General features: G+C 42.0%; 1 protein-coding gene across 1 annotated transcript in view; it reads right to left on the bottom strand.

The window, feature by feature from the left end:
* Positions 1-539: 539 nt before the first annotated feature.
* The window catches only part of LOC139227834 (NADH-cytochrome b5 reductase 3-like), a 36,377-nt gene continuing 23,383 nt past the window's right edge, over positions 540-13,533 (bottom strand). Inside the window, exons 6-9 of the mRNA XM_070858907.1 lie at positions 7,822-7,905; positions 7,026-7,111; positions 4,866-4,965; positions 540-2,307 (exon numbers count right to left, since the gene is read on the bottom strand). Of these exons, the coding sequence (XP_070715008.1) occupies positions 2,135-2,307; positions 4,866-4,965; positions 7,026-7,111; positions 7,822-7,905 (443 nt within the window). The 3' untranslated portion in view covers positions 540-2,134. The remainder of the gene's footprint in view (positions 2,308-4,865; positions 4,966-7,025; positions 7,112-7,821; positions 7,906-13,533) is intronic.

The raw sequence follows: 13,533 nt of genomic DNA on the forward strand, positions 1-13,533 counted from the left end.
TATACACATCCAATTATTCCTCCTGGAAATAAATCAGGAGTGTAAAACTTAGCTAATGTCCTCTTCCTTAATAGCCTAGGGTGGTGAGGCCAATTTAAGAGTTTCTGGCAATGTACCAAGCTGAAACAAGCCAATCAAAAGGATCAAACCCACTACTTGTCTAACTCACCCTCATTGTTGCCCATTTATGGTAGTAATTTCTGGTAACCTGGACTATACAATCCCTTCTAAAATTTACAAATGACAGAAGTTCATAAATGCTATGAACCCTCTGTGCTCTGGTGTTCCTTCAATCCAGCCTTTATGGGTCTGTCATGTCAGAGTCCTACTTCACTACAGGACATCTCCTTCCCACTCACTCTGGCTGTTACACATTTACTTTTTTTGCACCCCTACAACATGCCTCGACTGAATGCAGAATAGTTTATGAAGTGCTCAAAATGTTGTTTTAACATAATCAGATTATTCTTTACTGCCCATGTTCAGCTTTTTTTTTTAAATGTTGAAGTTTAAGACCCAAGTCATCACAATACATAAAATTGATCACCAAAAGAATTTTATTTGCATTCTGTGCCATACACATTTGTATTTCAAAAACAATCAGGATCAGAGTGATCACCACAATTTACTGAAAGAATCTTCAGGACAAATCCCAAGATTTATTATTCCATTATACTTCAATTAATGATTGAAGTATCTGATTTTTGTGTCATGCCAACCATTTGTATTGTACTAAAACAGCTACACTGTACCAGGTTGTGGCAAAGTACAATTTGTGGGGCAAATATTTTATTCTTACTGGAGAGGCTTCTGATATGGCACAGTTTCTCCAACTGAACAACTGGATGCTCAGATCCACAAAAGCCAAGTTCAGTTTACAGTTGCACATAATGTAAGTAAGCAAACATTACAGCTGCAGTAAACTAGATCAAACATGCAGCAGTGCAGACTTAGATACAAACTCTTCAGAGTATTCACTGATCAAAACCTCCAAGCAAATGATCTAAAACAGTCACTTAAGGCACGAGTACTTCAGTTAGAATTACTACGTGTTCACTGTGGAAACATGAGAAGACTGAGTCAGACACAGACATGGCTATTTATAACTTGCAGGGACGCTATAAAACATTAAAGCAAGATGTTGTGCCAAGCCTGCTGAATGGGAAGGTTTCAAGTATTCAGACTAACATCAATTACTGCTATCGAACTACATCCAGACAGCATTGCATTGACTGCAAATCCCATTAATATTGTCCCCATGTTTGGTATTTGCATTTTTTTTTTATAACTTTTTGGTGAACTTGCATCTTATCAAAGTAAAAGCCAACAATATGCCCTAACGCAACTTCAAAACAGCACCCCTTAATGCATGTGGGAATTTTTCCAAAACGCCATCCAGATGGCCTTTAAGCAAGATTACCAGTTAGGTGTAGTATTGTACTACGGGCCCAGACTAGTTTCACTCAAAAAAACTTGGTGCCAGAGGCGGCTTTGGGACCTAGAGGAGAAAGTAGTGCGCTAATTTATTATACCACCTAGTCCCACACCCTTGGCATGCACAAGAAAAAGGCCGAAAGGTTTAAAATGATTTAATTGCATATCCTGGATTCTGCACTATTTGGTCACTGATGGTAGCATGTGAGGAGCACTGACTTACACACATTCTTCAGTGCCAGTGGTAGAACAGTGTGTGAAAGTGCAAATAAAAACAACATTTTAAGGCTGCAGAATTGAAAAGTCCAACATATCCAGCAACACGTTTCCCCTGTCCTCCGGATTGCTTTTTAGACTTGGACAGTTTCACTGTGCAATTTGACATCCAAAAAATTTCCAGTAGAACAAGATACATGAAGCTTTAAATGCAAACATTGATGACATGCACACTAAACATGAAGTTCTCAACTCTCTGCTTTTCAAACAGATTAACCTATAGTACAGTCTATAACACATTATACATGTATTTGAATATGTACAATACACACTCGATATGAAGTATTAAATGTAACCTGCATACAAATCAGCTTATTTTGTTTTAATATCAGTAAGGCGAACACACCATGAAGTGCAAATATTTCCATTTTGTTTGTGTATCACTTCCCCCTTTTCCCAAACCCAAATATGGGAACCATGACAGTTAGTAAGCAAAGCGTATTCCTTGTACATATCCGAGTTTGTCCAAGTTGGGATTGCATGCAAACTGAATCATGGGAGGCGGGCCACACATGAGAATCAAGACGTCCTCACCAGGTGCTGGCAGATGTTCCTTCATCATATCAGAATTTATAAAACCTTCACTGTAATCCCAGCCTAAAATACAAAAATAATTGACATCAAACAGACCCATTTTGGATAATTCCATAAAACCTATTTGTGCCTCAAGAATTGGTCTCCAGTACTACCTCGGGTCAATGCGAAGGACACACACACACACACATTTGAAGCATTAGGTGGAAACACATTTACCACTCAGGACATTGTTGAAAAAAATGCAAGACCAAATGGTTTGTGCTTGATGGATCAGTTTGTTTAGTTACTAATCAGGCTCATAGATACATACCAAATAGAAGTAATTAGACAAGATATTCACAGGCAGGGAAAAAGAACAACTGAAGTGAACTCATCCAAATTAATTGTTGCTCGTCACTGGCTAGAACTCATCATTGTGGAAGAAATCTGTTATGCAATCTATCTCTGGCTTCTAGCTAGACAGCAAAAATCAATTCGTCTGAGACAATAATTTCAATTATTAAAAAATAAGTTGGGTCTTGGTGAGTAAATACATTACTCAATGTGAACCAAACCAGGAAGAGTTCAGGTTCTATAGAAATTTTAGCACTGGAGGCCACTCAGCCCATGCTAGAACTCTAATCCCATTTTTTGTTTTCCCCCTCTCTTCAATTGTTTATCTAATTGTCACTTAAATGCTGTATTCAATATTCCAATGAATTTCTGCACAAACATTAATTCTAATGGCCCTCCTTATACTTTTAGTACTAACCCTTGTTCCCCATACACTGACCAACAGAAATATTCTTTCATAATCCCTACTCTATTTGGATCCCTGTTAATTAGTTGATCCCAGCCAGTGCACTTCATTTAGCCTCTGCTCCTGGGGTTTTGGAGAGAGAGAGATTTTCTGGGAAGTACACGTTTTGATGTAGCCGAGGACAGGTTCACACTCAATGAGCCCTGTGGATGACAGCCTGCTGACACTTAGGGGCCAAAATTCACCCACACCGGAAATGGGGCGCCCCTACTGTTTATGTTGTTTTTTGGTCACCACAATGGATGCAGCAACCCACCCAGCGAAATTAAGCTCTCTTTTTTTCTCGAGCGGGACGGAAGTCGGTCAGAATGGAAGCAGAAGTGGAGGTGGGACAGAGTGACCGTCACTAGCGGGGCGGAAGTGGGGGCGGGAACGGTGTCTCCGTCGCCGGGCCGATGACGTCATCGCGCTGGCGCGTAACCACATCTCTTCCCTTCAGTTAAAGGGGAGGGCCACTGCAAACACTGCAATTAGTTTAATTAGACCACCACGGAGGGTTTCGGCTGGGCCAGCGGCCTGGCACTCAAGAGGGGGGTGCCAGGCTGCCTGTCGGGGGCATAATCATCGAGCCGACCTGGCAGTATACCGACAAAAAATAAGATGGCGACCGCGGCAGTGCACCCTTCCTTTTAATGGCGGCCACACCGCCATTTTACACACCGTGCACTGACAGAAAAAGTTGTTGGGGCACTGGCCGCAAGACTTTTCCAGCTGAATTGCACTTCTGGAGCGGGACATCGGTGGTGCGCGCTCTGATGACGCACTTAGGCTTCAACAGCAGCGGGGTGAATATGGTCACCGCTGGAAAAAAATGAGAAGAATTCTGTGAGCGTCGGCCAGTCCCCCGCAAGTCGGCAGCCATTCGACAATCCTCTGTGGGCGCCACTTTGTTGGCCAGAGCCTCACCGGGAGGCTGAATTCCGGCTCACAAAGAATGTCAACTTTGACCAGTGCAATTGTACCTTCTATTTTAAGAGCCAATGTATTAAAAATGTACAATGGAAGAGGCTATGAAATGAATTAATAAGAAACTGCAATAATTCACCTACAGCAAGAAAATACTTAATATTGAGATGTGTGAGGTTTATAAATGGAGCTCGACAACTCAAGTTGAAGATTAACTTTAAAGTCTCAGAAACTTGCTCATTAGCAAAGAAATCTATTACAGGATTTTATTAAGCACCTCACCTACAGTAACTTATTTATACAATTAACATGGTCAAAGCTTTTCTAATGTAATGCTTTATTAATGGAAATTAGCCCCTGTAATCAACTACACAAATTTTACATTAAAAGATTGTAAAGACTACTTCTGTTTGGCCTTTTTATTTTGTTCTCATTTTCTAATCTATTTTAACCTTTCTTCAACTCCCATTTTACATTAAAACCCACTTATTTTGTTCTTTCAACCGTCACACATCCAATCACCAATACTGGACCAAAAAATTACTCTGGGGAAAAATGTATTTGATTAATTGAAAACAAAAATGGCCATTAGAGTTGAATTTTGGTCACTCAACTACACAGACATAGGCAGTCTCTGGTGTGGAAAAATGCAGCCAATCTGGAAGGGATAGTCAAATGAGTGGCCCCTAAACGAACAAATCTACATCCCGGTTAATTAGTTGATCTCAGCCAGGGCATTTCATTTAGCATTGCAGATTAAGAACAAACGTAATTCTCTGGCTCCAATTCTAATCTACAGTAAAATTAAGAATCTAAGCTTGAACCTGAATGAAAAGACCACCAGAAGCCAATACTAAAGGAATTCATTGTAAATTTGTTTTAATGAACTGTATTGAAGAAAAACCTAGTCTACCTTCAGGAGCTTTGTCCACAGTATACCACAGCCTAAAGCGATCAGCATATTCAGCTTGAAGTTCCTCCAAGTCATCACGTAGCAGAATGTCCTTTTCAGTCTAAGACAAAACAAAACATTTTGAATTAACCGACACACAAAACTGTTTTCTACTGCTTTGAAAGAGACCGGCTGCCAGCCAGTGTATTCCCATAACTAGAGTCAAATCCAAGAGAAATGGAGAAAAAAAAAAGTAAAAACCAAAAGAAAGTAGCCCATGAGCTCTAGCCTATGTAAACACTTTCAAAAGGTTCCTTTCCTACTTCTTGAACTGTGAAAATTTCAGTAAAATGGTAATTATCTGCTTTAAATAGGTACAAACTCAAATCTTGTTTCAACTATGGGTACGGTTATGAACTTTAGAATCACCACAATACAGGAGCTAGCAAGATAAATTCAAAGACAAGGAAGAGATCAAATATGTGGGGATTCCTTTTGTCCCAATTAAGGGCATGCCTTCTCAGTGAACCTATCTTCCACCCTTCATAAAAGCGAGCTTATCCAAAACTCTGCTATCCTTTTCTTAATGCACACCATGTCCAGTTCACCCATCACCCCATGCGCTCGCTGACCTACATTGGCTCTCGGTCCACAAACGCCTCAAATTTAAAATTCCTATCCTAGTGTTCAAATCCCTCCATTGTCTTGACACCGCATCACCGTAACCTGCTTCAGCCCTACAACCCTGAGAAGTCGGTGTTCCTCCAACTCTGGCCTCGTGCATTCCCGACTTCCTTTATCCCACCACTGGTGGCCGTGCCTCCATTGTCTATGCCCAAATCTCAAATTCCCTCCTAAACTGCTATACCTCTCCTCCTACAAGTTGCTCCTTAAAACCTACCACCTGTCCCTAATGGCTCCTCCTCTGGCTTCGTGCAATTTTTTCTAATTACGCTACTACAAAGCAGCGTGACATTTTACTACCTTAAAGGCGCTATGAAAAACGCAAGTTGTCATTGAACAGTTGACTAAATGGCCAGTTTGATTTGGCCTTAAATAGGACGACTGGATACAAGTTTCATAAACATCTTTGGCACTGTATTGTTGCGGTCTTGATGCTACTAGATTTGAGAGATGTAAAGTGAATTCTCTGGGTTATTCACCTAGAGTAGGTGTTAGTTCAAGGCTAGCCCTGAATACACAGTTGCCATGACATGGTTGCAAGCAATGTTCCTGCTAAGCTGCGCAGCCGCTGGTGGACCTGTGCAGGCTGCTCACTGGCTTTACAATGGAAATAACCGTGCATGTGCAAGAAATTGCATGGGCCACACAGACAGTTAAAGGCGCACAAAAAAAATTACAGGGAATATTGGTTGCAACTGATAAATTTTAGATATTAACAAAGGATCACATCCCTTACCTTTCTTTACCACACCCAAATATAATAAATGTATGCCATTTTCAAGTCTTTCACCAACCAAATTACAGATTCAAAGTGGGATAAAGTAGCACCAGTATAGTCAATGGTCAGATTTGCTTTTGTTTGAAAACTATTCTAAACACAGAAGAATCTTACATTCTTGTGGAACTAGAAGCTGGAAGTGTTTTTTTCCATTTATTCCAGGTGCATCAGAATCTTAAATACCAACGATTGTAGAGTTTGGGGCAATTTTGCCTAGGCAGCATGCCACAATGCTTCCAATCAATATAACCCACATTTTAGAATTCTTTTCATATTAAGATCAGTGGTAGCACTCTCACCCGAGTCAGAGGGCAGTGGGTTCAAGCCCCAAATCCAGGCTGACACATTGGTGCAGTACTAAAGGAGTGCTGCACCGAAGTGCCATTTTTCTCGAGACATTAAACTGCCCCCTCGGGTGGATGTAAAAGACCCCACTGCAGCATTTGAAGAAAAGCAGGGAAATTCTCCTGGTATCCGGGCCACTATTTACCCCTCAACCATCACCAAAATAAATTATGCAGTCATTTATCCCATTGCTGTTTGTGGGACCTTGCACAACATGGCAACCTCGTTTCCCTACTTTATAACTGCGTTAAGACTTCAGGATATCCTGAGGTTGTGAAAGGTGGTATATAAATAAATTCTATTTTATATACCTCCACAATAGCTTTAATTAATTAGTCCCATTTAGATTGCCTCAACACAATGAGTCCACTCACTTGATTTGCAAAAAGTAAATAGCACATAGTTGGGTCTTCAGGATCCTTCATGATCTCACGGATCAACTGCAGCATTGGAGTGATACCTACAGAATAAGGCAGCAATCAGTAAAGAGCATCCAAACAAACAGCGGGATGCAAATTTATGTAGTCAATTGTGATTTTACTCAGTTTGGCAACACAATTGTTCTGTAGGTTTGTGTCCCTTGAATTCCATGTAATATATTCTATTTCCCAACTTCGAACATTTAAAAGGAAAATAAAAGTCTTAATTTCTTCTTGGTCATCTTCCTCCTTATGCAATAAAATACCGGCTTGAAAACAATGCATGGCTGTGTCTGTAAATGCCCTGTGTGTGGAACTAAGCCATATAGACAAGGATTCCAAGTACAATTACCAGTGTGCTGAGTTAGCTCTCCTCCACAATGGCTGTGAAGAAAGTCCGACAGGGAATGAAAATCAGGTGAGGATTTCAACTCCTGATTTACTATCTGGTGATGTATGCTGGAAGTGAGTGTGGATAGATGATGTCTCTCTTTCCTCTCCTCCCCCTCCCCCCCCCCCCCCCCAATATGTGGGCACCCTTCGCATGCTCACTATCTATACCTACACATTGCCAACCACTTGGGCAAGTTATCAGAGGGACGCAGTTTTCATGGAACCCCATTTGACACCGTACAAATATTTAGAAACAATTGACAACTATCACAAGTTATTCAACAGATCCACATTAAATCTGCATGTTTGTATTCAAACCAAGTCACAACTGTAATGGTGTTCTCAACTTATTACCTACCAGATCCACCTGCTATCATGCCAAGTTTTTTTGCAAATTTGGCTTCTGGTGGTGATTTCTTGTCAGACTGGATACTGAATTTGCCTAGAAAAAAAATAATAAATGATGCAAATATTCCTCTCCATCCACAAGAGTTATGATACAGTCAAAGTTTGTCATCTTAAACTCGTGCTAGAGTACAAAATAAGCAATGCTGCACAATATGCTTAGTGATTGTCAACTGCATGTGAAATGTGAAGCAGAATTTGCCTTTCACCTTTTCTTTGGTTCTCAGGTTCAGGAGGCAAATGTTTGACCTTTGCCTGCTCCTTTGGAGTGATATATTTTTTTTTTTTAAAAAGTGTGTCCCCCACGTTGCTGAGCTAATCCATACAGATGAAAGGAAAACAACAAACAGTACATTGATGGGTAGCTTCTGTGGAAATTTTTTATCTAAGCTGATACATGGTATTTTTGTGCCCTTTTTAATATATAACAAAATGGAGTCCTGGTCCTTCCAGAAATTTCTGCATAAAGCAGTCGGCTTGCATAAACAGCTAAACCTGGCTTGAAAGGGTTGATTGCCACCAGACAGCTAGGAGGCAAGTCCTGCTGAGACAAGTACCCCCCCCCCCCCCCCCCCCCAATAGTGCTTCTCCTATTGTCTATACAACACCAGTTCCATGCCACCCCACCCTTTTCGAAGTACTCAAACCACCAGCCATTATCTCTTGTAGAGACCTCATCCATTTGATGCAAAAAGATAACTGACTAGGAAACTGGACAATCCTGACACAATGCAAGGCAGGTAATAGCTCATTACCACACTCCCATCGAGTAATGGCCGGCCGGCCAACTAATAACCCTGACAAAAGGAAATATCTTGGAACCATATCAGGACAAGGATGTAGTAATTAACTATCTGTATTCACTGACTGCGAGACAGAGCCAATACACAGGGAGAGGCCATAACTTGGGTTTTACTGTATAAATATCTCGTGAAACTGTACCATTTCGGAGGTGTTCACTTAGCCATTGACTGAGTGTGACCTTTCCCTTGCTAGCAAGTAAATTAAATAAATTTCTGCCGGAGCTGAAGGTGTGAGTCATTTATCGGAGGTCGACATTTCGACACTTCACAAGGCTAATCTTATGCCTCTCCTGTCTAAGCGCAGTTGCTCACTCTTTCTTGAGTGTGAGGCACAGAAGAGGCTAGTTCTCTCCCTTGAAAGCCAAATAAACACAAGAAATTTAGACACTTCATGCTGCCAGTTACTCCTATACTGTTCAGTGAAACCCATCCTAAACTGAATCATGCCATAGCAGTCTGATTCAATAAATGCCCTTAATGGGCCCAAGTTTCCGATATCCGCTAGAACGGCGCACCTCTGAGAGGCCCACCTATTTTGTGGAATGAAAAGCGCGCCAAAAACTTATCTCGCGATTCTCCAAGTACAGCAGGCCTGTTCAGCAGTCAGCGCGACATAGCACAACAGCAGAGGGCGGAGCTACAGCCCTAGACCAAAGAGAGTGCCGGCAGCTGCGCGCGTGCGCAGTGGAGTCTGGCCCCCAGATTCTGTGCGCGTGTGCTGCTGGCCGAATGGGCTCCTGGAACGGGCAGATTGCCGAGTTCCAGCCTGCAGCACGCAGCCCCTAGCCCTGGCCGGGCTCCCGAACGGGTAGGTGAGGTAGGAACTTTTTATTTATTTATTTATTGATTTATCTATCATCTATTATTGATGGTTATTTTTAAAAAGTGAAGTGTTTAATGCTTTGGAAAATCTTCTAACTTCCCTCCCCCCCCCCCCCCCCCAAATCTCTGGCTACCTGTGCCTAATTCTAAATAGTATGCAAGGTTTTTCTGAGCGTACAAAAGTCGACACTTACTCCGTTCGAAGTTAGTTTGGAGTAACTTTTCAGTGCCTAAACTTGCAAAACAGGCGTAAGTAGCTGGTAACACCCCCTTTTGAAAAATGATCTAAAACAAAACTAAACTAACTCACTAGAACTGGAGCAAACTAAATGCTGAGAATTGCGATTTCTAAGATACTTCAAACTAAACTAGTTGCTCCAAAAAAATAGGAGCAACTCCACCCGAAACTTGGGCCCAAAATGTCCCCTAAGTCCACATACAGGAGTAAATTATGTTCCTGATGTTGCAGTTCATACAGTCTTCTGTACTTGATGCATGCCTATACCCCAATATGAAATGAACCAGGCAAGTAAAAACACTACCGTACCACAATTTTGACAATTGCTCAGACATGCCATTCGCACAACATAAACCTCCAAATTGCAAAATGACACTCCACACAAGTGACTGCAGCTCAACAAAACTTCTGAAAGGGATTTATTCCTCATAGTTCATTCTAAAATGCAATTATTACATGTATGGGGGAAGAAGCAGAAAGTACAGATCTGGCATGCAATCTAGAAAGGGCATTACAGCTTTCAAAGCACATTACATGTCTCACCACACTGCAGTACAAATATATATTCCAGATTTAACCACGTCACCCATAAATTTTACAAATAAAGTTTAAGACTGAAAATTCACAGTGAACCTCCCTTGGGAGTCCTCAGTATTGATTCCACCTCCACGGTCTTGGCTTCAGAGTACACAAGAGCAATAAAAACTTACTGATCAGCAGCTGGTGAAATCAGTACTCCATGTTGAGCATCACTTGGAAGCAGCTGAGGGAAGGACACAAAATATACTTTGGATGGGAGAATTCAAGGTCCACAAAGAGATGCTCAGAAATACCATCACTTACCGAGCTCTCAACATAGCTGCCAGGCTAGGCCAGTTAAGTGATGAGGGAACCAACAAGAGGTAAACACATTGGTTCACGACAGCAATGGTAGAAGTGAGCATTGCACAGTCCGTGTGAAGTCAAAGTCTTGTCTCCACCGGGAGGAAATCTTCCATTGGGTACCATGGCACTACACCATGCTAAGCGGGGATGAGGCGGGGATAATGCTGAAACTATGCATTGATAAGTGCTATGGATCATCAGCCATAGCAGAACTGTATACCACTATAAGCTGTAACATCTTGGCCTGGACACATCCCATAGTCCATCACCATCACCCCAGGAGACCAACCCAGGTTCAAAGGAGAGTGTAGAAGGGGAGATTTAGGTGTTCATATTTACAGTTCACTAAAATGTAGTGTTCAAGCATTAAAAAAATCAAAAAGGCTAATGGAATATTTTGTTATAGCTATACATAGCCCTGGTTAGACCACATCAGGAGTACCGTGTACAGTTTTGGATACCACACCTTAGGATAAATTGGCCTTGGAAGGAGGGCCGCGTAAATTCATCAGAATATTACAAGGGCTCAAAGGATTAAATTATGAGATTACATAAACTAGGTTTGCATTCCCTGGAATATAGAAAGTTAAGGGGAAATTTGATGAGGTTTTTAGGATTTTAAACAGAATTGATAGAAGCTTTTTCTGCTGGTGGGAGCATCTAGGACAAGAGGAAATAACCTTAAAATCAGAGCCAGGGTATTCATGAAATTAGGAAACACCTCCACACAAAGGGTGGTAGAAGTGTGGTACTCTCCCACAAAAAAACAGTAGATGCCAGCTCAATTAATAATTATAAATCTGAGATAGATTTTTGCTAACCATGTGTATTAAGGGATATAGAACCATGGCAGGTGAATGGAGTTAGGATATAGATCAGCCATGATCTCACTGAATGGCAGAACAGACTCGAGGGCTGAATGGCATACTCCTATGCCAAAGACAACACTGGTCATACCTTAGAATGGAGGTATGAGCCCAGTGAAAACTACCCAGGACTACCTGTCTGCTAAATACCAAAAGCAGTAGGCTATACAAAGCCAAGTGGTTCCAAAAACAGATCAGAGTAAGATACCTCATTCAGTCAAGGATGGTGGTGGACAAACAGGAGGAGGCAGCTCAGAACATCCCCATCCACAACCATGGTAGAGCTAACACATGTGCAAGAAAAAAAGCTGAATTATTGAGTGGATGATCCTTAGCTCCCTCATCAATAGTGGAACCAATAATCTGCTCACCGATGCTCAGTTCAGGTTCTGGCAGAAACACTCCGTTCTAGAACTCCACAGCCGTGATCCCGACATGGACACAAGAGTTGAATGCCGGAGGGGAGGTGAGAGTAGTTGCCCTCGACATCAAGGCAGCATTCCACCGGGTATGGCACCAAGGAGCCAAGTCGTTTAAAAAAAATCGAGTGGCTCAAGTCATATGCATCATAGAAGTTATTGAGGTCAGTCATCAAAGCCCAGGATATCACTGGAGAAGTTACTCAGGAAAGTGTCTTTGGACCAACTATCTTTAACTGCTTCATCATTGACGTTCCCTGTCACAAGGTCAAGTGGGGCTGTTCTGACAATTCCACTGTTCAGCTCCATTTACAACTCCTTGAATAATGAAGCAGCCCATGCTAGCCTACAGCAGGACCTGGATAAGAAAGGTTTGGGCCTCTAAGTGGCAGGTAAAGTCAGTATCATGACAGGTAATGAAGAAAAAGTCATGTTACCTTCCCTTGACCTCCAATAGCACCACCATTGTTGAGTCACGCACCAACATCTTGCCTGGGGGTCACCAGTGACCAGAAGCTGAACTAGACCTACCATATCAACACTGTGGCGACAAGAGCAGGGGAGAGACTGGGCGCTCTGCAAGGAGTGGCTCACCTGACGCCTCAGTCTTTCCACCATCTACAACAGGAGTGTGATGGAATACTCACTCAGCTGGGTGGGTGCAGCTTCAACAACACTCAAGCTCACAACCACCGAGGCCAGTTCGCTTGATCACTGTCCCTGCTACTGGATTAGATATTGACCATCTCCATCCTTGGTTCACTGCGGCTGCAGTATTTACAATCTACTGCAGCAAATCACCAAGCTTGCATCGAAAGCTGCTGCCTCCCCTCCAACCTCTACCATGGAGAAGGACAAAAGCAGCAATGTTGTGCAAACACAGTCACCTTCAGGTTCACAAAGTCATGCTCCATCCCGACTTAGACAAATAGTGCCATTCCTTCATCACAGTCATATCCTGGAATTCCTGACCCAATAGCTTTCTAGGAGCACCATAAGGACTTCAGCAATTAAAGATGTCATCCCACAACCACCTTCTCAGAGCCTTCAGGGATGGGAAATAAACACAAACCTACCAAGGTTACCCATATCCAGAGAGAAAAATAATCAAGGAAAGATTGGTCCAAAATTACACTGCTTTTGTTAAACAATGAAACTAAGTAGGAAGATCCAGTAGGCTACAGATTTCCTTAAAATCTAACTTTCTATAGTCCCAACAGTTCCAGATCAAGTAATGCTAGCTGCAGTGCCGTGAAATAGCTTGACGATGATCAGCCATTACATGCATAGCATAAGGCTTGTTTATGTAATTTGTAAAATGCGGAGGTTGTAAGCAGAGCACCTACTGTGGTACATCATTATTCTTCCAAATAAGTCTGAACATTAGCATGGTCAGATTGGCTGGGCTTCCAAGCCCCAAACATTCCTTTTGTGGAAGCCAATTGTTTGGCACAAAAAATGCTTTCTTCTTGAGAATATGGCAAATTCCTGCCATCTTTTGTTCCCCATGCAGGAGACCAGGAGCACATGCTGATGTGTGCAAAGTCCATTTATCATCACTTTAGGAAGGATGTGAAGGCCTTAGAGAAGATTTATGAGAATGATTCCAGGGACGAGGGACTTCAGTTACAT

This window comes from Pristiophorus japonicus, chromosome 17 (genome assembly GCF_044704955.1).
Source record: "Pristiophorus japonicus isolate sPriJap1 chromosome 17, sPriJap1.hap1, whole genome shotgun sequence".
In the NCBI taxonomy this organism is placed as follows: Eukaryota; Metazoa; Chordata; class Chondrichthyes; family Pristiophoridae; genus Pristiophorus; species Pristiophorus japonicus.